The sequence below is a fragment of the Salvelinus namaycush genome, chromosome 32, assembly GCF_016432855.1.
Source record: "Salvelinus namaycush isolate Seneca chromosome 32, SaNama_1.0, whole genome shotgun sequence".
Classification (NCBI taxonomy): Eukaryota; Metazoa; Chordata; class Actinopteri; order Salmoniformes; family Salmonidae; genus Salvelinus; species Salvelinus namaycush.
Window position 1 is genome coordinate 231498 of NC_052338.1, and position 27306 is coordinate 258803.

Genomic DNA, 27306 nt, shown 5'->3' on the forward strand with positions numbered 1-27306 from the left:
TGTTTGCAATGTTTGAAATTATGTATTAATGTATAGCATATATTAATAGGTATGTTTTGTATTTTGTGTTTTTGGGTGTGATAATAAAAATGTAAAATTTGTTTCATATGCAGTTATGATATTTGTGCAGTTGGTAACATACAATGATTGCCGATGGAGCCTACAGAGGAAACCCTTACAGCAGGAATCATCAACTAGAAACCTTTCTTACATTTCTACACAATCACATATAACTCTCTATTATGTGTGGGAGTACTTTGGAACAAATGTCCTAAATTATGATCACAGTATTTACAGTCTTGTCTAAAAACAAATAAAATGTATTATTGTTTTCTTTAATCAGAAAAGTTAGGGGGGGCCTCCCGAGTGGCATAGCGATCTAAGGCACTGCATCACAGTGCCAGAGGCGTTACTACAGACACGGGTTCATTCCCTTACAAATAATTATTTGTGTGGTGTACAGAGATGAGGTATTCATTCAAAAGTCATGTTAAACACTGTTATTTCACATTGTTAGAGAGGGGGGGACGGGGTGCACTAAGGATGACTTTGTCAACCATTTTAAGAAGAACGATGACAACATCCGCTCCTCATTCACTCAGCCTATTGAGTCCACTGTTCCCACTCACACAGGACTACCCTACGCCTTGACCTCTGTCTCCCCTCTCTCTCCAGATTAATCCTGTGACTAGTGAGGTCCAGCCAACCGACAACCTACCCACTCGACCCCATCCCCCTCTCCAGATCTCTGGAGACCTCCTATTCATCACTTCCCTCGTCAACTCATCCCTGACCACCTCTGACTTAAAAATGGCCCCAGTCTCTGCCCTCCTCAAGAAACCAACACTCAACTCCTCTGACGTCAAAAAATACAGACCGGTACCCCTTCTTTCTTTTCTTTCCAAAACACTTGAGCGTGCTATGTCTGAACAACTCTCTCGCTATCTCTCTCAGAATGATTGACACTAACCCGTCTGGCTTCAAGACGGGTCACTCAACTGAGACTGCTCTTCTCTGTGTCACAAAGGCTCTCCGCACTTCCAAAGCTAAATTCCTATCCTCTGTTCTCATCCTCCTAGATCGATACGCTGCTTTTGACACCGTGAACCATCCAATCCTCCTCTCTCTACGGGCTGGGCGTCTCAGGCTCTGCACACTCTTTGATTGAATCCTACCCGGCAGGCTGCTCCTACCAAGTGACGTGGAGAGGATCTGTGTCTTCACCACATACTCTCACGACTGGTGTGCCCCAGGCTCGGTTGTAGGCCCTCTTCGCTTTATACACTAAGTTACTCAGCTCCATCAAATCCTCACATGGACTCTCGTATCATTGCTATGATGATGACACTCAACTAATTTTCTCCTTAGTCCCTTTTGACACCCAAGTGGCGGCACATCTCTGTGTGCTTGGCAGAAATCTCAGCGTGGATGTCGGCCCACCACCTCAAGCTCAACCTCCACAAAAGGGAAGGCCTGCCCACTCAAAGACCTCTCCCTCACAGTTGACAACTCCACGGTGTCCCCCAAAGAACCTTGGCGTAACCCTGGACAACACCGTCATTCTTTGCAAACATCAAAGCAGTGACTCGCTCCTGCAAGTGCATGCTGTACAACATCCGTAGAGTACGACCCTACCTCACACAGGAAGCGGTGCAGGTCCTAATCCAGGCACTTATCATCTCCCGTCTGGACTGCTGCAACTCACTGTTGGCTGGGCTCCCCGATTGTGCCATCAAACCCCTGCGACTTATCCAGAATGCTGTAGCCTGCATAGTGTTCCAACCTTCCCAAGTTCTCCCATGTCACTGCGCTCCTCTGCACACTCCACTGGCTTTCAGTCGAAGCTCTCATCCACTACAAGGCCATGGTACTTGCCTACGGAGCAGCAAGAGGAACTGCCCCTCCCTACCTTCAGGCTATGCTTAAACCCTACACCCCAACCTGAGTAACCCATACTGCCACCTCTGGTCTCTTGGCCCTCCCACCCCTGGTATATAATGCAATCATGTATATTATAGGCTATTCTGTGAATCTCTGAGCATTTTCCTGAAAAATCTCTATAGCAATAAAGTGCAGAAGATGTCCAAACTGATGCGTAGCTTTCTGTAAGCTTGACACTGTCCAATATAATGTACAAAACGAAGGACAATGTTACTTTTAGATTTATACTTTATTCATGTATTTGCTTTACATGCATGCTTCTTTTTTCATTTTTTAAAAATTAACATGCATGCTTCTTTGTAGGCCCATACATGCCAGTTTCTTTAGAGAGACTCAAATGTTTGCCTTTTCAATCATGAACATTATCATATAGAAAACGTATGTGAACAACCACGAGGAAAGATCAACCCTGTTTAAATAAATGCATTGCGCCATTCGGAGATGCGCTTTGCAGCCTACTCTGTAACTTAACCTGCATTGTAAAGGGATTGCCATGAATTTGACAGTATACAGGCAGTGTGGTGGTGTGTAAAAATATGTATTTCATATTAGAGTACACTTACTGTGATATAAATACGATATCAAAGCAAGTACTATGTAATGACAATACTGTAAAATTGACTGTATTATATTGTAAAAAATTCAAAAGCTTCCATAATCGGAATGAATGAATGGATGAATGAAATTCATTGAGGGAGGGGTTTGTATCTTTACTGTTATTAAGAGATATTGCTGCAAGCCGGTTGGCTGCTAGGCAAAGTGTTTACAAATTACAGCATATTAATTTGGGCTAGGCCCACCTGGCCTACATCCTGTGAAATTGCAGAGCGCAAAATTCAAAATAAAAAATGTGTAATATTAAACATTCATGAAAATACAAGTGTCTTACATTGTTTAAAAGCTTAACTTCTTGTTAATCCAGCCGCTTTGTCAGATTTCAAGAAGGCTTTACGGCAAAAGCATACCATGCGATTATCTGAGGACAGCGCCACGCATACAAAAGCATTACAAACATTTTCCAAACAAGCAGAGGGGTCACGAAAGTCAGAAATAGCGATAAAATAAATCACTTACCTTTGAAGATCTTCCTCTGTTTGCAATCACAAGGGTCCCAGCTACATAACAAATGGTAATTTTGTTCGATAAAGTCCTTCTTTATATCCCAAAAAAGTCCGTTTAGTTGGCGCGCTTGACTCAGTAGTCCACCGGTTTCCCTCGTTCAAAATGCGTACAAATGAATCCCGAAAGTTACCAGGTACCCTAATATATAAATAAACAATCAAGTTTAAGACGGAGAATAGTATGTTCACTACCGGAGATAAATAACAAAGGTAAATGATGAAGCCACAACAGTTACAGCCAAAATGGGAGCCACTTAGAAAAACTACAAATTCTAGCTAATTCTTCAAAAGAACAAGCCTGAAACTCTTTCTAAATACTGTTGACATCTAACTGCAATATGGAAGGTATTCCATTGATTTCCCCATAGACAGGCATTTGAAATGGTGTCACCTCCAAAAAAAAAAAATTCCGGATGGATTTTCCTTGGGTTTTTGCCTGCTATATTAGTTCTGTTATACTCACAGACATTATTTTTACAGTTTCGGAAACTTTAGAGTGTTTTCTGTCCAATACGACCAATTATATGCATATCCTATCTTCTGGGCCTGAGTAACAGGCAGTTTACTTTAGGCACCTCATTCATCCAAACTTCCGAATATTGCCCCCTATCCCTAAGAAGTTTTAATAAACAAATTAGGCACATTTCAGCAGTCTTGATACCACATTTTGTACAGAAATGCAATGGTTCATTGGACCAGTCTTACACTTTGCACATACACTGATGCCATCTAGTGGTCAAAATCTAAATTGCACCTGGGCTGGAATAATACATTATAGCCTTTCTCTTGCATTTCAAAGATGATGGTACAAAAAAATACTAAAAAATTGTTTTTTTCTTTGTATTATCTTTTACCAGATCTATTGTGTTATATTCTCCTACATTCCTTTCACATTTCCACAAACGTCAGTGTTTTCTTTCAAATGGTACCAAGAATATGCATATCCTTGTTACAGGCAGTTAGATTTGGGTATGTCATTTTAGGCGATTTTTTTTTTTAAAGGATCCTTATTAATTAAGAGCTTATAGTTATAGTATATAGTAATATAAGGTTCACATGCCATTAACCCTCTTTCAAGAACATAAGCTTATGACCTTCTGTACTACGTGTTATCCCACATTACTTACATAGAGGCTGCAGGCTAAAGGCTTGTAAAGAGCCACGATGGATATTGTCACCATTGGGAATAGGCATCCCATCCTCACTGACATAAATCACATACTGGTCTTGAGGCATTGCTGTAAAAGGACATAAGAATGGGTTTAAAAATATATAAATTATCTGAATCCGAAAGTGCATGGTTTGTTTTCATTCGTCAGAAACTTCTTTTTTTTTCACACAATATTGCTTGCCTTAGCCTAAAGCAGTCTTACCTTGTTCATAGACTGCTTCCATGGTAAGGAAACCAAGAGACCTACAGTATGTAATTTTAACATCTAAATCCTGATAACACCTGTCAGAAGCCTGCCCGGTGTAGCATATGATCTGGTTGCCATGAGTTGAGTCTCTCTCCACATCACAGGAAATTGTCAGGGTGTCCGACAGTCCTGGCTCTCTGCGTTGAGACTGAACTGGTTCCCCAGGGTGAACCCTGTAGAAATAAGAAATTGTCACGTTTAGCCTAATTATGAATGTCACCTCACAACTAAGTGCGTCTTCATATTAAGGTTACATCCATTGAAAAGACAAAGAGCTGCTGGAGACGTGGCCCCAGTGGTCGTCCTACCTTCTCCCTCAATTGTAAGTTGTGCAGCTCCATTTATTCTCCCAACGCTTGGGGTCACTCTGGTAATGTTTTGAGCTTCTGATGAGTGAAATAAACTATCTTTTAATAACAGAAAATATAAATAGCAATAAATATTGAAGGTTAATCTTACTTGAGCAAAACCACAGGAAAAAGGCAAGCGGCAAGTGTCAATGCTGTCTAGCACACTCCATCCTTGCGATGCTTGCATGCTTTTGTAGGACTATTGAATATTCTATATTGTCACGGATTCCTCCGGAACTTTCATTATGCACACCTGTCCCCTATTCCCACTGATTAGTATTTGTATATATGTGCCCTTCGGTTTCCATTGGGCTGTCAATTATTGTTACTGTGTCCGTTGGTGCGTGTGAGTACCTGTGCTATGTGTTTTGGCTTTCGTGCAGATGATTACGGGTCTCGTCCCGTGTGTTAATCATTGTGCGCATGTGTTATTTGTTGGAGGTACTCCTCCCTCTTTTATTTTGTGTTTCTACCCTGTGTTTTGATATGTGTTTGTTTGGTCTTCGTTTTCACACGGCACGCTGTAATTTGGGTTTACTAAAAAAAACTATTACGCATAACAGCACCTGTCTCCCGATCCTTCATGCCAGCGTGACAGAATAATTTCCCATTAAGGGAGACGGCGGGAATGGCCCGTCCGACGACCCTGTGACTGGTCTGTCCGGCGACGCCGCAACTTCGGCAGCTGCCACTGGGTCGTCCGACGTCGCCACAACGGGTCCGTCCGACGACGCAACTTTAGCAGCTACAACTGGCCCGTTCGACGCCGCCACAACTGGTCTGTTCGACGCCACTGCAACATTGTACGTAATAAATTAGCATACATACATACCATAAGCATTTATATTGTATGATGACAATTCAGTTATACTCCTCAAAGCCAATTTATTTCAGACAGTTAATAGCCTATTATTGAAATTTGCTTAATCTGCAATTAGTCTTAAAATAAAAAATGTGCCTAAATATTTGTATTTGTATTTAATATGGATCCCCATTAGCTGCTGCCAAGGCAGCAGCTACTCTTCCTGGGATCCAGCAAAATTAAGGCAGTTTATACAATTTTAAAAACATTACAATACATTCACAGACTGTGTGTGTAACGGATGTGAAATGGCTAGCTAGTTAGCGGGTACGCGCTAGTAGCATTTCAATCAGTTACGTCACTTGCTCTGAGACTTTAAGTAGGGTTGCCCCTTGCTCTGCAAGGGCCGCGGCCTTTGTGGAGCGATGGGTAACGATGCTTCGTGGGCGACCGTTGTTGTGTGCAGAAGGTCCCTGGTTCGCGCCCGTGTCGGGGCGAGGGGACGACGTAAAGTGATACTGTTACATTGGTGCCGTGACCCGGATCACTGGTTGCTGCGGAAAAGGAGGAGGTCGAAAGGGGGGTGAGTGTAACGGATGTGAAATGGCTAGCTAGTTAGCGGGTACGCGCTAGTAGCATTTCAATCAGTTACGTCACTTGCTCTGAGACTTTAAGTAGGGTTGCCCCTTGCTCTGCAAGGGCCGCGGCCTTTGTGGAGCGATGGGTAACGATGCTTCGTGGGCGACCGTTGTTGATGTGTGCAGAAGGTCCCTGGTTCGCGCCCGTGTCGGGGCGAGGGGACGACGTAAAGTGATACTGTTACATGTGCCCTCAGGCCCCTACTCCACCACTACCACATATATACAATACAAAATCCATGTACGTGTGCATATAGTGCCTACGTTATTGTGTGTGTGTATGCATGTGTCTGTGCCTATGTTTGTGTTGCTTCACAAAAAAAAAAATATTTCACCTTTATTTAACCAGGTAGGCAAGTTGAGAACAAGTTCTCATTTATAATTGCAACCTGGCCAAGATAAAGCAAAGCAGTTCGACACATACAACAACACAGAGTTACACATGGAGTAAAACAAACATACAGTCAATAATACAGTAGAAAAATAAGTCTATATACAATGTGAGCAAATCAGGTGAGATAAGGGAGGTAAAGGTAAAAAAAGGCCATGGTGGCGAGGTAAATACAATATAGCAAGTAAAACACTGGAATGGTAGATTTGCAGTGGAAGAATGTGCAAAGTAGAAATAATGGGGTGCAAAGGAGCAAAATAAATAAATAAATACATTAGGGCAAGAGGTAGTTGTTTGGGCTAAATTATAGATGGGCTATGTACAGTAATCTGTGAGCTGCTCTGACAGCTGGTGCTTAAAGCTAGTGAGGGAGATAAGTGTTTCCAGTACACAGAACATAGGCACAGACACATGCATATACACAAATAGCCTACTAATACAAGTCAAAATGAAATTGGTTGAGATAAGAAATTACCTGTCGGGGAAAATGTTCAGATAGGCTACACTACATGTCTCTGTACAGAGAGAGAGCCTCTTGAGCTCACAGCGCCTGCCCCAACAGGAAGCGTGTGCTCTGTCAATAACATGTTCATTACCTTCATGTGACACAAAAACACATTAAACTGTCAGACAACAAAATGATCAGAAGGGAAAGAGGTCTTATCTTCCTCTTAACTTCATATAATTTACAATATGAAAATCATATGGAGGCATATCTTATAGATTACACGATGCCTACTTGCCCGCATGCACAGTTCAATAGTGTCATATCAAGGAAATAACTACACTCAAGGGAGCATTCTGATGATTTACTAATCAAACGTATTGCTATATGACCTTTAATTAATTAATGATTTCATTGATTAATCTAGAAAAGTTAAACTTGTTTCTGCATGTCAAACATATAGGTTTGCAGAAAAACATATTAACGTTATATTAGATTATGACAATAGTTTGTAAGTGGTTTATAAATTATGCTTTTTATTCCATTTTAAGTCACACATTTTCCTGTAAAATATGAAACACTTGCCTTGCCAAAAACAGCAACATGCTATGTTTAAATGTAAAACAGCATTTAAACAACATTCTTTACCCTAAAAATGAATGTATCGCCCTAGGATATTCTTGAGGCTTGAGGGCCATAGGATATTTTATCAAGATATTCCAACGATCTCTTCACATAACTGAGATACAGGATTTAATTAAAGGGAGATATTGATATTCTATACACCATTAAACATAAAGTAAAACTTTTATGAATTATAGTTACAAATCAATTCAAATGAAAATATGAGAGCCTACATGTCAACTTAAATAAAACATGCCAAACTCATGGACTGTCAGTCCTTGCATCCATAGCTCCATCCACAATTTTGAGTGGTTACATTTCCCCAGGCCCATTCCAGGTGCCAGGGTCAGGCTGTTGGAATTACAGATTGTAACTTTAACTGCTCATATGTGAGCAGTCATGTGTAGAAGAAAAGTACGTGGGATTCTTTCACATCATGTTGACAGGTCACCAAGAGGTCAATCACCTCCATATATCTGGACAAGAGTCAAACTTGAAAGAAAGGACAGCAGGTACTCGAACGCATTTGTAAAAGAGACCTAGTTCTCAATATGTCTTCCCTGTTAAAATAAAGGTTCAATCAAAAAATAAATAATAATTTAAAACAGTAAAGGGACAAAAGGAGAATATGTGGGACAGATTCAGCCATAGCTGTGTGACCTTCAATACATGGTCACTCACACAGTAATCTGTCATGGACAGACATTATTAGATTAGATTCAACTTTATTTTCATTGAACAAGTACATGTACAGTAAAAAGAAATGCAGTTAGCATCTAACCAGAAGTGCAAATAAAAGAGTACAAAAAATGTACAAGTGAAACAATTAAGTACAATGTATATTATTAAGTGGGATGCATAAATGTGCAATGAAGGCAAATGGAAAGTACAAATGGCAAGTCTAAATGAAGGCAAATTGAAAGTGCAAGGAGACATGCAACTGAAATACAGGGATAGCAGCAATGAGGTTACAGAGGTAGACATGTACAACTGAATAATGTATTTTGCAAAGCAATATCAGAGTCCATTAGTACCGCAAAGAGTGCAAAGAGAGTAATGCAACAAGGTCCCTGAGATGCAGTACTAAGTGGTGGGCGGGTGGATATGACTAGTGCCATGTCACAGAGTTCAGCAGGGTTACATTAGCTGGAAAGAAACTGTTCTTGAGCCTGCTAGTGTGGGAACGTAGAGACCTGTACCGCCTGCCTGATGGTAGGAGGGCAAACAGTTTATGGCAAGGATGTGAAGGGTCCCTGATGATGCCGCGCGCCCTACACAGACAACGCTTGCGCTAGAGGTCTACGATGGCAGGGAACAGAGCACCAGTGATGTGCTGGGTGGTTTTCACCACCCGTTGCAGGGCCTTCCGGGTCGACCACGGAGCATCCGCCAAACCAAACTGTGGCACAGTTAGTCAGAATGCTCTCGACCGTGCAGCGGTAAAAGTCTTCCATTATGTAACATAAACTGGAGTAAGATTTTCGTTCTTGGGTGCTGAGATTACTTAGTTACTAACAACACAGGTATCTTTTGGTTATCACGACAGCAACAGCCTCCAGGAACAATAAAAAACAATATTTACATCTTACAGTTAAATGAGAAAATGAGGAAAAGGAATAAACCCACAGTAAAATGGATGAGTTTGCGGTAAAATATTGTAAGGTACATTTTAAAACTCGAGACTGGACGTTTATGTCATTATCTAATTCCGATATTGCTTGATCTATACTGAACAAAAATATAAACGCAACATGCAACAATTTCATAGATTTTACTGAGTTACAGATCATATAACGAAATCAGTCAATTGCAATAAATTCATTAGGCCCTAATATATAGATTTCACATGACTGGGAATACAGATATGCATCTGTTGGTCAGATACCTTTAAAAAAGTTGGGGCGTAGACAGGAAAACCAGTCAGTATCTGGTGTGACCACCATTTGCTTCTTGCAGCTACTGGATATTGGCGGGAACTGGAACACGCTAACTTACATGTAGATCCAGAGCATCCTAAACATGCTCAATAGGTGACATGTCTGCTGAGTATGGAAGAACTGGGACATTTTCAGCTTCCAGGAATTGTGTACAGATCTTTACGACATGGGGCTGTGCATTATCATGCTGAAACATGATGGAAGCAGATGAATGGCACGACAATGCGCCTCAGAATCTCTTCATGGTATCTCTGTGCATTCAAATTGCCATCGATAAAATTCAATTGTGTTTGTTGTCCGTAGCTTATGCCTGCCCTGCCCATACCATAACCCCAATGCAACCATGGTGCACTCTGACATCAGCAAACCGCTCGTCCACATGACGCTATCTTCGGTTGTGAGGCCGGTTGGATGTACTGCCAAATTCTTCAAAACAAAGTTGGAGGTGGCTTATGGTAGAGAAATTAACATTCAATTATCTGGCAACAGCTCTGGTGGACATTCCTGCAGTCAGCATGTCAATTGCATGCTCCCTCAAAACTTGCGACATTAGTGGCATTGTGTTGTGTGACAAAACTGCACATTTTATAATGGCTTTTTATTGTCCCCAGCACAAGGAGTACCCATGAAATGATCATGCTGTGTAATCAGCTTCTTGATATGCCACACCTGTTAGGTGGATGGATTAACTTGGCAAAGTAGAAATGCTCACTAAAAGGGATATAAACTAATTTGTGCACAACATTTTAGAGAAATAATATTTTTGTTCATGTAGAAAAATTCTGGGATCTTTTATTTCAGCTCATGAAAGCAAAGCAAACCAACACTTTACACTTTACATGCTGCGTTTATATTTTTGTTCAGTGTAGATTATGATAAAGCTGGCTTTGCTTCACTCTGCTCTGCCTTGCATGCTACCTCAGGCTCAGTTGGCTCTGGCTGACAGCCCCCGGTTAGGGCCCCCATCCAGTAAACACTGGAAGATTTTGGGTAGACTGGGCTCTCAAACCCTGGACGTGCAGCCAGTCTAGAATATGGACAACTCCCATTACAAAGCAACAAGTCCTCAATGGCTGGCCAGGCAGATACAGGAGTCCCATCTCAAAAACGTCTGGAAAGGCGGATGGAGGCAGCAACTGATAACTGATGAAATTGTATTCACTCACTACTATAAATCACTCTGGATAAGAGCGTCTTTGAAATAAAAAACATTTGTTATTTAAATGTAAATGATTGAGCTAAGCAGCAGAAGTTTGATTGTATTGTAAAGTTAACAGAATTGTATTGCATAAAGAGCAGAACCGGACTGGAAGCAATTATGTTACTCTACTGTATTTCATGAGATGTTGTCAAGACAAAACAATAAATCTACCCACATTGCTCATGTGAAAGAAGCCAGGTTGCTCTTTTCTATTGTGCAGTGTTACAATGACCTAACCGCCAAGTGATACAATGACCTAACCACAAAGTACTTTGAGATAACATCTGAGGATGCATTCATTCACTAAGAAACAAAACGTATTGTGTAATATGAGGCCTCTATGGAAACATCTCCACAGGTAGTTTTGACTATGTCATGGGATGATGGTAGTTAAGTAAAACGTATTGCTATGGTGTATTTTTGGTTGGAACGTCAGAAACAGAAGCTATGTAAAGTGGCATCAATTATCATTGAATGAGGGGACGTAAGCAAGAAAATCTACTTCTGTCAATAAAATTCACTTTTTTAGTTTTGAAAGTGTCCAAGATGGAATTTACAATTAAGGAGGTTACTGGACTCTTAATGACAAAACATAACGATGGCTTTATTGTTAAAATTTTAGCATAACAAACTAAATCAATATAAAAAAAACAAAGTAAAAATAACATAACATCAGCGGCAAAAATAAAATGTAAATCTAATAAAATAAAATCTGCAGCCTCATTCACAAGGTAGAGTGTTGAGCTAAAAAAGTTTTGATTCTCTGTAATAGTTCCTTCTTCACACTATCTGGTACAAGTGCTGCAAGAAAAATAACATAACATAGTTGTTAGCAAAGTCACAGTTCCATAGTAGTTGGAGACTCAGGAGGAACAAAAAGGTATCTACAATAACATATTAGCTGAAATGGTGTGGTGAGTATTTATGTTCTGCATACCTCTTCCTTTTGGTGTGATTTCTGCTACCAGGTCCTCCACTGTTATGTGTTCCAAGCCCTTTTCTCTGATAACATCTGCATAGAAGAAGAACAGGGAAATGTCTCCCAGGGCCTTATGGTTCAGATGCTTGCACTGACTGAGTGATGTGTATGTTATGGGGATCCGGAATAAAATACAAAAATACTACAGGTGACAGTGATATATAGGTGACAACAACTAACCCCCCCTCCTCAAGCCACATACACAGATTGACAGGCAGGCAGACAGAAATACCTTTGCAGTGTGCTTTCAACTGATCCTTCCACCCACATTCTACCAGCTTCGCCCTGAGCAATTCTTTCAACCTGTGGTCAAGCAATCAATCACGTTCAAATCAAATGTACAAAAATAACATGTCCGTACGTGCTGTTTTTATCTGCCTGTTAGCCTTCAACCAGCTGGTTTTGTTTCACATTCCATCAGTAACGTTACACTACACAAGCATGTGAATGTGTTTTGCTTACCGATCCCGTTCCCCCATTTCAATTAATTTCTGATTTATTGCTGCCCTCATTTGTGAATCTTTGCTCATGTTTTTTTCCCTGAAATGGGATGAAGAAGGAGAACTCTGTACGTTTCCAAAGACACACCGCAAACTCGTTACAGCGATTAATTAATTGTAAACAATGCGGTTAAGCTAGCAAGCTACTTTTTTTTGGATGAGCAACAGTAAAATAAATATATTTCCGGGTCACGGACGTTAGAAAGAATTTCACAATAAAAGTCCCCCACGTAATAGTACATACACAGCGTTTAAGAACAGATGTTTATTTTGAAGGCAAATCAGGAAACCGGAAGTCTTAATGTTGCTTCCGGGAGGCTAATGTTGCTGCCATGACGCTAATAAAGACCAAGGAAGCAAGCAGTCCTACACATAAACATTCCGGTTAAGAACACGAAAGCGCGAAGGTTCTGCCTATGAGAGTGTTGAACCACGCAGGTTGTTTGCATTCGTTTTTTATCAGTCATGATCCATTAACAGTGTCTAAAACTCAACAGACACATTTTCTTCAAGAATTTTTATTTATAAGTTAATTCTTTTCATAATTTTTCACGTCCTGCAAGATTTCAATTCCCATACCTCCCTATATGTCCGTCCGTAAAATATTCCGACTGATTCATACAGGAAGCACATTAAGTTGTGTGCAGTTCAGCTCCTATATATTTAATCTTAAACATATTGTCAATTTATCAATAATTCTGAAACATGGCTGTATCAAATTATTCATTGAAGGTCAACAGACAGCTTTTGGATCCCAGCTTTGAGAGTTACAGACTGTCTCTGGAGCCCATACCAATTTACAACGTAGAGCTAGATGCTGGTGAGAAACTGCGCGCCACGTCGCATTTTCCTTAGTGCATGCTAATATTGCCATTATTTTTGATTTAGCTACAGGGCTGCTAACTTTTGAAGAAAGCTTGGAGTGAGTGAGATTTGCTATGTGAATTTCATTTCCCCTAACACAACCCATGTTTTAAATGTAATTTCCTGCAATTCATTTATTCTGACAGGGTGGAGTTAAAAAAATAAATCACAGGTCAGGAGTTTTAAGGGTGCTTTCAACATTAAATGAACACTCAAAATTGGATGACTTTGCGATTTTTTGGGGGGGGTGAAATTAGCTTATAATAAATAAATAAATAATATGCTAATATTATTTCAATTGTTTTATGTGGTTTGACACTATTCAGACAGTAAATATTAGCATTAAATACTAAAAACAGTGGGAAGATTGGAAGCAGAAATTGATCCCTGTTCTTATGCAACACGTGCCAGGGAGTGTTACCAATACACCAAGGCTCTGCACAGGAAATATTCATGTTTAATGGCAGTGGGTAACCAAATCATAGATTGCAGTTGACTTGTCTATATACTGCTTTCAAGATAAGGACACAAACATTTTGTAATGTGGGTGTACTCTCTTGAAAAAAGGTCTCTAAGAAAATCCTGCTTGCTCTCCAGGAGGGTTGGCCACCACCCCTGTTCTATGTTTCCCAAGTGCGGGGTGATTGAAATGTTTTTCTTATTACAATTAATTGCTCAAAATCACCAAACCTTGAAGAAAAATCTGATGAATTTGGGTGGTTTATACCTACTAGGTGAAGATCCTTGCCATCATCTTACTCTACCTAGACACAATATTATGCTTTATGAGTTGCCTAGAATGTGCACAATAGTAAAATGTCAAATTATATTTGATTCTTGGAGCATTTACTATCCAATGCTTATTTGTATGACTTGTTCATGAATGGCTGCAAAAATACATGACCTCAATTAATTTTCAAAGACACAAGTAGGCATATGAGATTTCTAATATGTGATTAAACTGGCAAAATTGGGAAGAAGTGGAATAATAAAATACATGTGGGGAATAACAGTGTTCTTGCTGACAAGCACAGTAATTACCCTATATTTTAGCCCATTGTTAAGAATGCACATTTTTCCACTGATCAGACTAAATATAGTAAATGGATAATAACATCCATTGATGACAAATCTGCCCCTACATCCTAACCAAATAAATAACATAACTAGACCAATCATAATGGTGCAATGTGCCGCGATTCGCAGTGCTGCGGCAAGACAGGACAATGATAGAAGTTCCGCTCGTGATGTTAAATTGCAGGCGCAGATGCTGCAATTTCAAAATGATTTGGAGCACAGTTGAAAAGTTAACGCCCTGACTATACAGTACAATTGACAAATAAAAGCAGTACTTTTCAATGCTTGAGATATGAGGTATGTCGTGAGAAGAGGGTCAAATGCGTGTCTCACGGCCAATGGGTAAGAATTGGCAGCTCTATAGCTAGCTATTTTTTTTCCCCCATTGTTTGACTATATACAGTATTACAATAAATGCACACGCAATACTAATGACATGGTCTTTGAAAATCATTTGTCAATGTTAAAGGGATAGTCCGTGATTTCGACAATGAAGCCCTTTATCTAAATGTACTTCCCCAGAGCCACTTGTATGTATCTGAGTCCGGTTTAAAGGAAGTTGGAGGTAGTTTCGCGAGCCAATAGAGGTCAATGGCGCCTATAGGCTCCTACTCCGCCATGGCTCATTGGCCAAAGCCTGTGGAAATCATTTGTTGTTGTTGTTGGATTAATGGCAAAAATAAGATCTGTGGTAAACAGGCTTAAGAGATTTTCTACATTTTGTTCTGAGAATTTTCATCAGCTAGTCACTTTTAGCGAATGTTGAAGCATTTATATAATAAAAGCAAGCACATGAAGCACACGGGCTTAATAATTCATAAAGGCCATGTTAACTGATAATAATTTCACAAATGCAAAATATATACTTACTGTACACAGTTTTAATATTTGCGACAGTATTTTTTTCCCGTGACGACACGTTTGTGGTGTCTGTCTTCTATTCACACATAGGTGTTCAGAGACGCAGAAACCTTTAATAGCACAGGTAGTCGTCTCTGTCTTGCGTCTGTTTTGCGGAAACAAACGCTGTAACGTGGAAATATGGCTGTGTGGGAACCCTATCCCTATGAAGGTGTGTAGTAATTTTTTACATTATTTCTCGCTGATATGAAAGATGCGTTCCTTATGTATCCAAAACCGTGCTGCAAGCGATGCGTTTTAATGTTTAAAGCAAGCATCGGGGCTCGAAACAAAAACTCCACCAGTCAGAAGATCGTCAATAGGAGCTAAAGGTACTTAGCAACTTCCTTCAAACTGAACGCAGAGACATACAATGGTATCCATGAGTTCATCTGACTCTGGGGAAGTGGATAAAAGGCCTCATTGCCAAAATCCCGAACTATCCCTTTAAGTCAATGGCGAAGTATTGCTGAAACAAATATGGGCTGGAGATTTATTTCTGGGGTTTATTCACTTCAGATTGCTCACACTATTTGGCATAACTTATTCCTTATACTCAAAAAAATAAGAAGTGTATGCAGGAAAATAAGAGTTGCAACATAATCTATGCAGAATGATTGTACCTTTTTTATAGGTTATGCCATAAAAACACTAGCCTAGATAATATTCGTCAATGGTATAGCACCTAGTTTTTTAAATGACATTTCACAAATTTACATTACCTCCTCTCTATAGCTGTGGCGGAGGTGAAACTGAAGGACAGTCAATACACCCTGGACCATGTGCGTGCTTTTGGCATGTACAACTACCTGCATATAGACCCCTGGTATGAGGACAGTGTTTTCTTTGTTGACTGCAAAGGGCGAGTGCTGAATCTTACGGTTACCCTGGTAAGTAAGTCTCTCAAAATGCTTGATGGGTATCTTGTACAGTTTTTCTGAAAAATGAATGCTGCTCCACAGTGGAAATGTTTTTTTAAATTTATACTAAGAGCCCAACACCTCTCAGGACATTGCTTTAGTTATACCTCCATCCAACTTTAAATTGATGCCCCATAATGCATAGCTTTTGAGAAGTATTATTAGTGGAGCAAAGTCTATCTGATACTAATATTCTTACTTGTCCACTCAATGCACTGGTAAAACAGCACATGGGTAACCCACTTCATATGTATATACTGTATTCTAGTCAAGGCCTATCCTATATAACTAGTGTTGTACACACCTTTTTATATTCCTATACTGCCCATGTCTATCTATACACACCATCATATACATACAGGGCATTCGGAAAGTATTCAGACCCCTTGACTTTTTACACATTTTGTTACATTACATCCTTGTTCTAAAATTGATTCAATGTTTTTCGTCATCAATCTACACACAAAGCAAAAACTGTTTTTTAGAGTTGGTGCATCCTGTTTCCATTGATCATCCGTGTGATGTTTCTACAACTTGATTGTAGTCCACCTGTGGTAAATTCAATTGATTGGACAGTATTTGGAAAGGCACACGCCTGTCTATAAGGTCCCACAGTTGACATTGCAGTGCATGTCCGAGCAGAAACCAAGCCATGAGGTTGAAGGAATTGTCCATAGAGCTCCGAAACAGGATTGTGTCGAGGCACAGATTTGTGGAAGGGTACCAAAAAATGTCTGCACCATTGAAGGTCCCCAAGAACACAGTGGAACCATCAGACTCTTCCTAGAGCTGGCCTGCTTGGCCAACCTGAGCAATCGGGGGAGAAGGGCCTTGGTCAGGGAGGTGACCAAGAACCCAATGGTCCCTCTGACAGAGCTCCAAAGTTATTTTCTGTGATGGTAGAACCTTCCAGAAGGAGAACAATTTCTGCAGCTCTCCACCAATCAGGCCTTTATCTTAGAGCCATGAGATCAAAGGAATTGTCAGTAGAGCTCTGATACAGGATTGTGTCGAGTCACAGATGTGGGGAAGGGTACAAAACAAATTCTGCAGCTTTGAAGATCCCCAAGAACACAGTGGCCTCCATCATTCTTAAATGGAAGAAGTGGAGGTATGTTGTCCCAAAGCCACTCCTGCATTGTCTTGGCTGTGTGCTTAGGGTTGTTGTCCTGTTGGAAGGTGAACCGTCGCCCTAATATGAGGTCCTGAGTACTCTGGAGCAGGTTTTCATCAAGGATCTCTCTGTACTTTGCTCCGTTCATCTTTTCCTCCAACCTGACTAGTTTCCAGGTCCCTGCCGCTGAAAAACATCCCCACAGCATGATGCTTCCACCGCCCTGCTTCACCAGGTGTCACATGGTACCAGGTGTCCTCCAGACATGCCTCTTGGCGTTCAGGTCAAAGAGTTCAATCAGAGTATCTTGTTTCTCATCGTCAGAGTACTTTAGGTGCCTTTTGGCAAACTCCAAGCGGGCTGTCATGTGCCTTTTTACTGAGGAGTGGCTTCTGTCTGGCCACTCTACCATAACGGCCTGAACGATCATAACGGCCTGAAAGCCAACTGACATTTACTCCTGAGGTGCTGACTTGTTGCACCCTCGATAACTACTGTGATTTTTATTATTTGACCATGCTGGTCATTTATGAACATTTGAACATCTTGGCCATGTTCTGTTATAATCTCCACCCGGCACAGCCAGAAGAGGACTGGCCACCCCTCATAGCCTGGTTCCTCTCTAGGTTTCTTCCTAGGTTTTGGCCTTTCTAGGGAGTTTCTCCTAGCTACCGTGCTTCTACACCTGCATTGCTTGCTGTTTGGGGTTTTAGGCTGGGTTTCTGTACAGCACTTTGATATATCAGCTGATGTAAGAAGGGCTATATAAATACATTTGATTTGAATTGGTGGAGTTCTGCAGAGATGTTGGTCCTTCTGGAAGGTTCTCCCATCTCCACAGAGGAACTGTCGAGCTCTGTCAGAGTGACCATCGTGTTCTTGGTCACCTCCCTGATCAAGGGCCTGCTTCCCCGATTGCTTAGTTTGGCCGTGTGGCCAGCTCTCAGAAGAATCTTGGTGGTTCCAAACTTCTTCCATTTAAGAATGATTGAGGCCACTGTGTTCTTGGGGACCTTCAATGCTGCAGCAATTGTTTGGTACCCTTCCCCATCGGAGCTCTACGGACAATTCCTTTGACCTCGTGGCTTGGTTTTTGCTCTGACAGGCACTGTCAACTGTGGGACCTTATATAGACAGGTGTGTGCCTTTCCAAATCTTGTCCAATCAATTTAATTTACCACAGGTGGACTCCAATCAAGTTGTAGAAACATCTCAAGGATGATCAATGGAAACAGGATGCACCGGAGCTTAATTTCGGGTCTCATAGCAAAGGGTCTGAATACTTACGATGTGCAGTAAAATAAACCCTGGCGTATACTATTTCATTCATAAACAGAATTCATAACAGAGATGAGGTTCTGTAGAAATCCTCCATTGATGACAGGAGACTGACAGGTCTTTGTATTGTGTTGACAGGACACGGCACTGGGGAAGCCCATAGAGGTCTTCCACATGCCCTCTGACCCCACTGTGTGTGAGGAACGTCTCTGTGCCTCTCTTAGCTTCACCTCTGCCACCTGGGCATCTCTCTCTGACGGCGCGGGCAGACTCTACCTCCTCAGAACCAGCATGAGAAGGGAGAATTGCAGTCTGAAGTGGGAGGTGAGAAGACTTGGACCTGCAATATACTCTGTCACGATCAATGTTCAGATATTGACCAACAACATTGCATCCACTTTGCTTTTTAGTTTTTTTTCCCAGATTTTTTTTTTTACATCCCATTTTAATAAAGGTCAGCAGTTATATCTCACTTGAAAAAGAGATATCAGTCTCAATGTTACTTATAGTGTTTGTCAAATTAACCTACCATAAACCCATGGTGGAATATATTAATCCAGGCCTGTTTTATCTTGAGTCCTCTTTTATATACCATTCTGTAGATCAGGTTTAGCATGTTGATAAGCTTGAAAGAAATGAATAGTCTCTACTTAATCACAAGCCCAGCAATTCCAGCCAGTTAGACACATTAACTCTATCCGCATGAATAACATAGGTTACCCAGTGACAGGGAATTCACATTAAATGAACATTGTACATCATTATTTATAAAAGCTTTATAATGTCTTTGACATGGTTATTTATGGTATGAATGCACAATAAGATGTAGCTTGTTATATGAAGCTTTACTAACGCTATGTCACATACTCAGTGAACAGTTTGTTAGGTACACCACCCCATTCACGAAAAATGATTCGCTCCTACAGACAGTGAGTCACGTGGCCGTGGCTTGCTATATTTAGCAGGCAGATAGGCATGAAGGCATTATGTTACTGTTCGATGTAACGTTAGAATGGGCAAAACGAGTGACCTAAGTGACATTGAGCGTAGTATGATCGTCGGTACCAGGCGCCGGTCCCAGTATCACAGAAACGGCCCGGCTTCCTAGACTTTTCACGTACGACAGTGTCTAGGGTTTACCCGACAAACCAAAAACATCCAGTTAGCGGCAGTCCTATGGGCGAAAACGTTACGTTGATGAGAGGTCTAAGGAGAAAGACAAGAATTGTGCAAGCAAACAGGCGGGCCACAAACCGGCAAATAACGGCGCAGAATGGGATCTCGGGAACGCACAACTCGTCGGTCCTTGTCACGGGTCGGCTAACGCAGCAGACGAACACACCGGGTTCCACTCGTATCAGCTAAAAACAAGAAGTAGCGGTTCCAGTGGGCACACGACCACCAACAATTGAGGAGTGGAAAAACATTGCCTGGCCTGACGAATCCCGGTACCTGTTGCGTCATGCTGATGGCAGAGTCAAGATTTGGCGTAAGCAGCATGAGTCCATGGTGCCATCCTGCCTGGTGTCTTCCTGGCACACATTAGATCCCTTGATACCAATTGAGCAACGTTTCCATGCCCCGATGAATTCAGGCTGTTCTGGAGGCGATGTGAGGTCCGACCCGGTACTAGATGGGTGTACCTAATATCTTATCTTATAGATGTGTTATAAATACTACATTTCGTACCCACTGTGCATGGATTGATCTTAAGTTAGAACACATTTCTGTCTGAACTAACTAGACTTGTTGATTGTGTGTGTTTGTCAGCCCTTGTTCAGTGAGGAGATGGGGGAGCCCTTCACCATCCTCCACAGCATATCTCACGTCCAGGCTGGGGTCCACTCCATGGAGGTCCTGCTCCTCCGCATCCAGAAAGACCCATTATCGGACTCTGATGCAAAGGGAAGTGGCTACTCTGTTTCTTTGGAATGGATCACAGTCTCGAACACTGCAGAACAGGGTGAGTGGGGTGGGGCACTTTTGTGTGCGTCCCAAATGGCACCCTATATTCCATATACTGCTCGTAACACTAGGGGATGACGAAACCTAACTTTTCTATATGGGTGCTGGTATAGTGCATGTAGTTCACTATACCATTGTATGTGATCTACCTCGTTGTGTTGTCAATGATGAGGGAGTTGGGAATAGTAACTAAGTCATTCAGGATAATTTTGTGCCTCAGTTAAATTAAACATCTTATTCATATGGAGATAGATCACTTCATTGCTTTTTTAGTTTCTCAGTGAAAGAGCATAATAAGTTGATGACGGCGAGCTAATTAGCAGGTAGCTCTGAATGAGAATGTGAGCATTTGTGGCATGTTTACCACCTTCATGCCCATCATTTCTATTATCAATGGCCATCATTTCTATTATCAAAGGCTGACCTACAGAAACAACATTTACTTAGGGTTTGGGAAAATGAAATGTGCGTTAATTGACTTTCATTTGCTCTGATATCTCAACTGTAGATCTGTATCTTCCAAAATAAATGTTGCTAAGGAGAATCTTCATAAAAATTCTGGGCATTCGACCTGAAACCAAGCTACCTGGTAGTAATTACTAAAAGGAGGGTAGAACAGAATGAGAAAATTAGACATGGGATGCATCCCAAATGGCACTCTATTCCCTATATAGTGCATTTATTTTGATCAGGGTCCATAGGGAACTTTAATTACTTGGAAACTTCCTTTTGCCATGGAAAATCGAGTATTGCAGTATTGTCATGATACACCACAGGAGGTTGGTGGCCTGGTGCACAACTGAGTAAGAGGACAAGTACATTAGTGTCTAGTTTGAGAAACACGCCTCGCAAGTCCTCAAGTGGCAGCTTCATTAAATAGTACCCACAAAACACCAGTCTCAACGTCAACAGTGAAGAGGCGACTCCAGGATGCTGGCCTTCTAGGCAGAGTTGCAAAGAAAAAGCCATATCTCAGACTGGCCAATAAAATATTAAGATGGGCAAAAGAACACAGACACTGGACAGAGGAACTCTGCCTAGAAGGCCAGCATCCCGGAGTCGCCTCTTCACTGTTGATGTTGAGACTGGTGTTTTGTGGCTACTGTATCTGGCTGCGTGGAGAGTAATCCACGGAGACTCTGTGCCACAAAATGAGTGACAAAACATTGCAAAACCTGGCCAAATAATTTCAAGTCATCAGTCTCAAGTCAAAGACGAGTCCCGAGTCTTGAGGCTCCAAGTGAAGTCGAGTCTCAAGTCATCAAATGTGAGACTCAAGCCTAAGTCATGTGACTCGAGTCCACACCTCTGATATTGCATGTTTCTTTTGAGTCCGATAGCCTATGCGTTCATTTTTGTCAGTACGAAAATGTAACAATCCTCTCTGTAACAAGCATTTTCTTAATTTCTATACTAGACAAATATTTAGAGGTAATAACTTGAATAATAATAATGAAATGCTACTGATAATAATAAAGACATGTAATAGTGAAGTTGCAGAGAAAATACACGTTTGTCGCCAGGTATGAGAATTAAACCTGTAAATTGCAATCAAATCAGTCTAATAATGCTTGAACATGTATTCTGTGTGTGCCGTATCGGCAATTTTCAGGTCAGGAGAAGAAGTACAAGGTAAGGAAGAGGAAGGTGCTGAGGGGGAAGTCAGTGCCCCACTATGCAGCGTTGGAGCCCCAAGGGAAAGGGCTAATGGTGGCTTCGGAGAAACCCTTTGTTTTCACACATGTTGACGGCGCACTGCTGGAGCAGCCTGCGACACAGGCCATGGAGATGGAGTCGAGCGCTGGTGAGTCAATGCTACAGGTCATAGGTAAAAGCTGCATAGAAAGTATAACATATGAAGAAACTGTTTTAAGTATGCCATTTTTTTCCACTGCTCAGGATTGGATAGAACATTGAAAGGTGCTGTAAAAGGATTTGAGATTGGACGGGCGTGCGTATGTGATAAGCATCGGTTGCCAGGGAAATAACATCATGAAATGGGTGACAGGCAACATTAGACTAAATTCATAGATTTTAGTATTCTGAATGCATTGTCATCCCAGTGTCTGATTCAAGCATGGGGGAAACCTGGCACCATTATAATAGGCCTAATGGTAGGCTAATAACTTTTGCTAATGATAAACGAGATGCATTTGCCGTTGTTTATGAGATTGCGTGTAGCCTAATGTGTTTCTTTGAGTTTTATTATATGGGCCTAAATCATTATAATATTTTCTGACTGGTTTATTCCCTCTACACAACAAATATTAGGCTACCATTTATCCATCTCTCATTCAATAACCAAGCATGCTCAAAAGTAATAGACCGGTAGCCTAGACGGTATACAGTGCCTTCGGAAAGTATTCAAACCCCTTGACTTTTTCCACATTTTGTTTGGTTACAGCCTTATTCAAAAATTGATTAAGTCGTTTTTTTTCTCCATCAATCCACACAAAAACCGTTTTTTTAGAAATGTTTCCTAATTTATAAAAAATTAACCGAAATATCACATTTACATAAGTATTCAGACCCTTTATTCAGTACTTTGTTGAAGCACGTTTTGTCAGCCTCGAGTCTTCTTGGGTATGACGCTACAAGCTTGGCACACATGTATTTGGGGAGTTTCTCCCATTCTTCTCTGCAGATCCTCTCAAGCTCTGTCAGGTTGGATTGGGAGCGTTGCTGCACAGCTATTTTCAGGTCTCTCCAGAGATGTTCAAACGGGTTCAAGTCCGGGCTCTGGCGGGGTCACTTAAGGACATTCAGAGACTTGTCCCGAAGCCAAGCCTACATTGTCTTTGATGTGTGCTTAGGGTCGTTGTCCTGTTGGAAGGTGAACCTTCGCCCCAGTCTGAGGTCCTGAGCACTCTGGAGCAGGTTTTCATCAAGGATCTCTCCCAGTCCCTGCCGCTGAAAAACATCCCCACAGCATGATGCTGCCACCACCATGCTTCACCGTAGGGATGGTACCAGTGTTTACTCAAACGTGACGCTTGGCATTCAGGCCAAAGAGTTCAATCTTGGTTTCAGCAGACCCGAGAATCTTGTTTCTCATGGTCTGAGAGTCTTTAGGTGCATTTGGCAAACTCCAAGCGGGCTGTCATGTGCCTTTTTACTGAGGAGTGGGTTCCATCTGGCCACTCTATCATAAAGTCCTGGTAGGTGGAGTGCTGCAGAGATGGTGGTCCTTCTGGAAGTTTCTCCACAGAGGAACTCTGGAGCTCTGAGTGACTATCGGGTTCTTTGTCATCTCCCTGACCATGGCCCTTCTCCCCCGATTGCTCAGTTTAGCTGGGCGGCCTTTTATAGAGGAAGGTGTGTGCCTTTCCAAATCATGTACAATCAATTGAATTTACCACAGGTGGACTCCAATCAAGTTGTATAAACATCTCAAGGATGATCAATGGAAGCAGGATGCACCTGAGCTCAATTTCGAGTTTCATAGCAAAGGGTCTGAATACTTATGTAAATAAGATATTTCAATCCATTTTGGGGGGGGGGGGGGAAATCAATGTAATCAGTTTTAGAATAATGTGATGTATATTTGGATATATGGTTCCATTTGTAACATACACTGCTTTTTAATCAGCTATGACTCAGAGAGACTGATCTAAGACTATTATGGAACTGTCCGTTTGTCAGAGGCCGGCAGGACGGGTGTGGCATTGAGGTCTGTCACTGAGCATATATGCCTAGCTGTTGAATCATTTTCAAATGGAGGAGGATTTACCCAAAGGGCAATGCCTGAATGTTCCTTAAAGGGATGGGCTACAATTACAACGTCCGTCTGATTCTCGGCCTGTTCCAGCTATTACCCCTCTAATAGGGTAGTCTGTGATTGCTACATACATTTCTCCAGCCCCATCCCTCAGCGGTTTACCAAAATAGTGTGCTTTGCTGTTTCTTTGAACTGCAGATTGCCCTTTTTAATAAGAGTAATGGGTTGTCTCATGCTGGTGTGGTGCGGACGGTCGCCCATTAGGCTAGTGATAATAAGAGCCTCAGAGCTCATGGGATAATACCCCCCCCCCCCCCCCCAGGAAAAAAATTACCTCAAACTGCAACATGCCCATTAATCATAGTTTTAGGATCCTCATTTCCAACTTCGGACTTGGTTTTCAGGGTAATTTGATACAGTTCATGCTTTGTATTACATGTTTCATTTATATATTAATCAGACACGTGTCTATAGAAATCTTAATGTACTCAACATTATTTACATTTCATTTTTATTTCTCCCCTATGCCATTCAGATCCAATCTACTTCTGGCAGCAGACAATAGAGGATATAACAGTATCTGTGCGTATGCCTGAGGGCATCACCAAAGACGACGTGCTCTTCAAGCTCTCCATGGAAAATGTGAGTGTGGGGGTGCGGGGTTTTGCCCCCTTGCTGGAGGGGCAGCTGCACGCCCTTGTGGACCCCGAAGCCAGTGCCTGGATCATCAAAGACGAGAAAAGGTTAGCGGCCTTGCCGGCCCGCCCTGGAGGATTAAGAGATATTGATGCCCTGGTCAAAAGTAGTGCACTACACATCTGCTTTTACTCAGCCCAGAGTCATGAGTCAGATTTCCTTTCATGGTGAATTCGCTTTTGTGAAAATATCAGAGCATTACCACTATCTACAAACAAACAGGAAACTATAGTTTGACTCATATGAAAGTTAGTTTTTGATACCATTCAAATACAATTAGATTTTATTTGTCACATGGTTCGTAAACAACCAGGGTAGACTAACAGTGAAATGCCTTCTACGGGTCCTTCCCAACAATGCAGAGGAGAAAATAGAGCAATAATGGAAAAGTTATAACATGTAATAATAAATACACAATGAGAATAACGATAATTTGGCTATATACAGGGGGTACCAGTACAATGTCAATGTGCAGGGGGTACAAGGTAATTGAGGTAGGTATGTAGTGTGTGTTTACTGTGAACACAGGCTGTACCCGCTTTAAGTTACAGTTTTAACAGTGTAGGCTACTGTGACTAACAAATGCATTATTATTCTCATACCATTATTACAGAGAATCCGACAATTTATGCTACCCTCTGCCTGTTGTCTACTTAGTTTATTCAAGCCTGTCTCAAAATACAACACTGTCCCTTTAAGACAAACAATGCTCTTTACTAAAATACAACACTGTCACTTTTTCAAAGATGTCTATAAACGCTCTTGTTGGAAGCAATCACTCCCCTATTGCTGACTACAAATGATCTAAAACGGGGCTAATAACGCAATAACTAGCAAAGGATATGAACAAAATGCTGCTCTCGCTTTGATCTCAAAACAAGCGCTTCCACAGCTCATGCTGTAAACATAGTCCAGTTCAAAGTAAATGGCACAAATCCATATATGGCAATGGTCTATTTGCATATAACCCTACTGCAGCTCTGATTGTTTATGCCACACCGGTCTGTGTAGAGTACAAGCTGAGTAGTGTGTGTCAATGCAATAGAATCCTGCTCCGATGTGTTCTGCCTACAACAAAATCTCTTGCATTGTTCGTTTTGTTTCGGTATGTTGCATTGAAAGTGGCTAATATTGCGTTGATTTGATCACTATTGCCACAGTAAAGGGAAACGTTGATAGTGTAAACAGAGAAAACTCTAGAACAGTGGTCACCAATCTTTTCTGAGTCAAGATCACAGAGTCAAAATGCAAAATGAGATCTAGTGCTCCGATTTTTTTGAGAATGACTTAAAAACATAAGCCTATGAAACATTAACTAATTAAAAACAGTACTGTAGCAATGAGGTTTGTGCAATAAGCTATAGGCCCAATACATTATCACCACATATTGGCATTGCTTGAATTGCCCTGCCAGTGCATTTTAGTTCGGGTGTTTTTATATACACTGCTCAAAAAAATAAAGGGAACACTTAAACAACACAATGTAACTCCAAGTCAATCACACTTCTGTGAAATCAAACTGTCCACTTAGGAAGCAACACTGATGGACAATAAATTTCACATGCTGTTGTGCAAATGGAATAGACAACAGGTGGAAATTATAGGCAATTAGCAAGACACCCCCAATAAAGGAGTGGTTCTGCAGGTGGTGACCACAGACCAATTCTCAGTTCCTATGCTTCCTGGCTGATGTTTTGGTCACTTTTGAATGCTGGCAGTGCTTTCACGCTAGTGGTAGCATGAGACGGAGTCTACAACCCACACAAGTGGCTCAGGTAGTGCAGCTCATCCAGGATGGCACATCAATGCGAGCTGTGGCAAGAAGGTTTGCTGTGTCTGTCAGCGTAGTGTCCAGAGCATGGAGGCGCTACCAGGAGACAGGCCAGTACATCAGGAGACGTGGAGGAGGCCATAGGAGGGCAACAACCCAGCAGCAGGACCACTACCTCCGCCTTTGTGCAAGGAGGAGCACTGCCAGAGCCCTGCAAAATGACCTCCAGCAGGCCACAAATGTGCATGTGTCTGCTCAAACAGTCAGAAACAGACTCCATGAGGGTGGTATGAGGGCCCGACGTCCACAGGTGGGGGTTGTGCTTACTGCCCAACACCATGCAGGACGTTTGGCATTTGCCAGAGAACACCAAGATTGGCAAATTCGCCACTGGCGCCCTGTGCTCTTCACAGATGAAAGCAGGTTCACACACACATGTGACAGACGTGACAGAGTCTGGAGACGCCGTGGAGAACGTTCTGCTGCCTGCAACATCCTCCAGCATGACCGGTTTGGCGGTGGGTCAGTCATGGTGTGGGGTGGCATTTCTTTGGGGGGGCCGCACAGCCCTCCATGTGCTCGCCAGAGGTAGCCTGACTGCCATTAGGTGCCGAGATGAGATCCTCAGACCCCTTGTGAGACCATATGCTGGTGCG

The 27306-nt window shown here is 41.7% G+C and overlaps 2 protein-coding genes across 2 annotated transcripts in view; one reads left to right on the forward strand and one right to left on the reverse strand.

Moving 5' to 3' along the window:
* Positions 1 to 11451: 11451 nt before the first annotated feature.
* Positions 11452 to 12500, reverse strand: LOC120027230 (transcription and mRNA export factor ENY2). The gene is made up of 4 exons (XM_038972128.1): positions 12310 to 12500; positions 12080 to 12150; positions 11806 to 11880; positions 11452 to 11669 (listed from the first exon to the last, which is right to left on the reverse strand). The coding sequence occupies exons 1-4, from the start codon at positions 12375 to 12377 to the stop codon at positions 11593 to 11595; spliced, it is 291 nt and encodes a 96-aa protein (XP_038828056.1). The 5' UTR covers positions 12378 to 12500; the 3' UTR covers positions 11452 to 11592.
* A 461-nt stretch (positions 12501 to 12961) lies between these two features.
* Positions 12962 to 27306, forward strand: part of nudcd1 (NudC domain containing 1) — a 32434-nt gene continuing 18089 nt past the window's right edge. The window contains exons 1-6 of the mRNA XM_038972105.1: positions 12962 to 13167; positions 15924 to 16078; positions 18639 to 18824; positions 20271 to 20463; positions 22078 to 22269; positions 24719 to 24926. Coding sequence (XP_038828033.1) covers positions 13053 to 13167; positions 15924 to 16078; positions 18639 to 18824; positions 20271 to 20463; positions 22078 to 22269; positions 24719 to 24926 — 1049 coding nt within the window. The 5' untranslated portion in view covers positions 12962 to 13052. The remainder of the gene's footprint in view (positions 13168 to 15923; positions 16079 to 18638; positions 18825 to 20270; positions 20464 to 22077; positions 22270 to 24718; positions 24927 to 27306) is intronic.

What these genes read in the sequence shown, in the direction of transcription:
- LOC120027230 (XM_038972128.1), bottom strand. Translation starts at nt 12,377, where the DNA reads ATGAGCAAAGATTCACAAATGAGGGCAGCAATAAATCAGAAATTAATT. An exon ending in GTTGAAAGCACACTGCAAAG is followed by an intron (nt 11,881 to 12,079) that starts GTATTTCTGTCT and finishes TCTTCTATGCAG; the next exon opens with ATGTTATCAGAGAAAAGGGC. An exon ending in AATCACACCAAAAGGAAGAG is followed by an intron (nt 11,670 to 11,805) that starts GTATGCAGAACA and finishes TTTTTCTTGCAG; the next exon opens with CACTTGTACCAGATAGTGTG.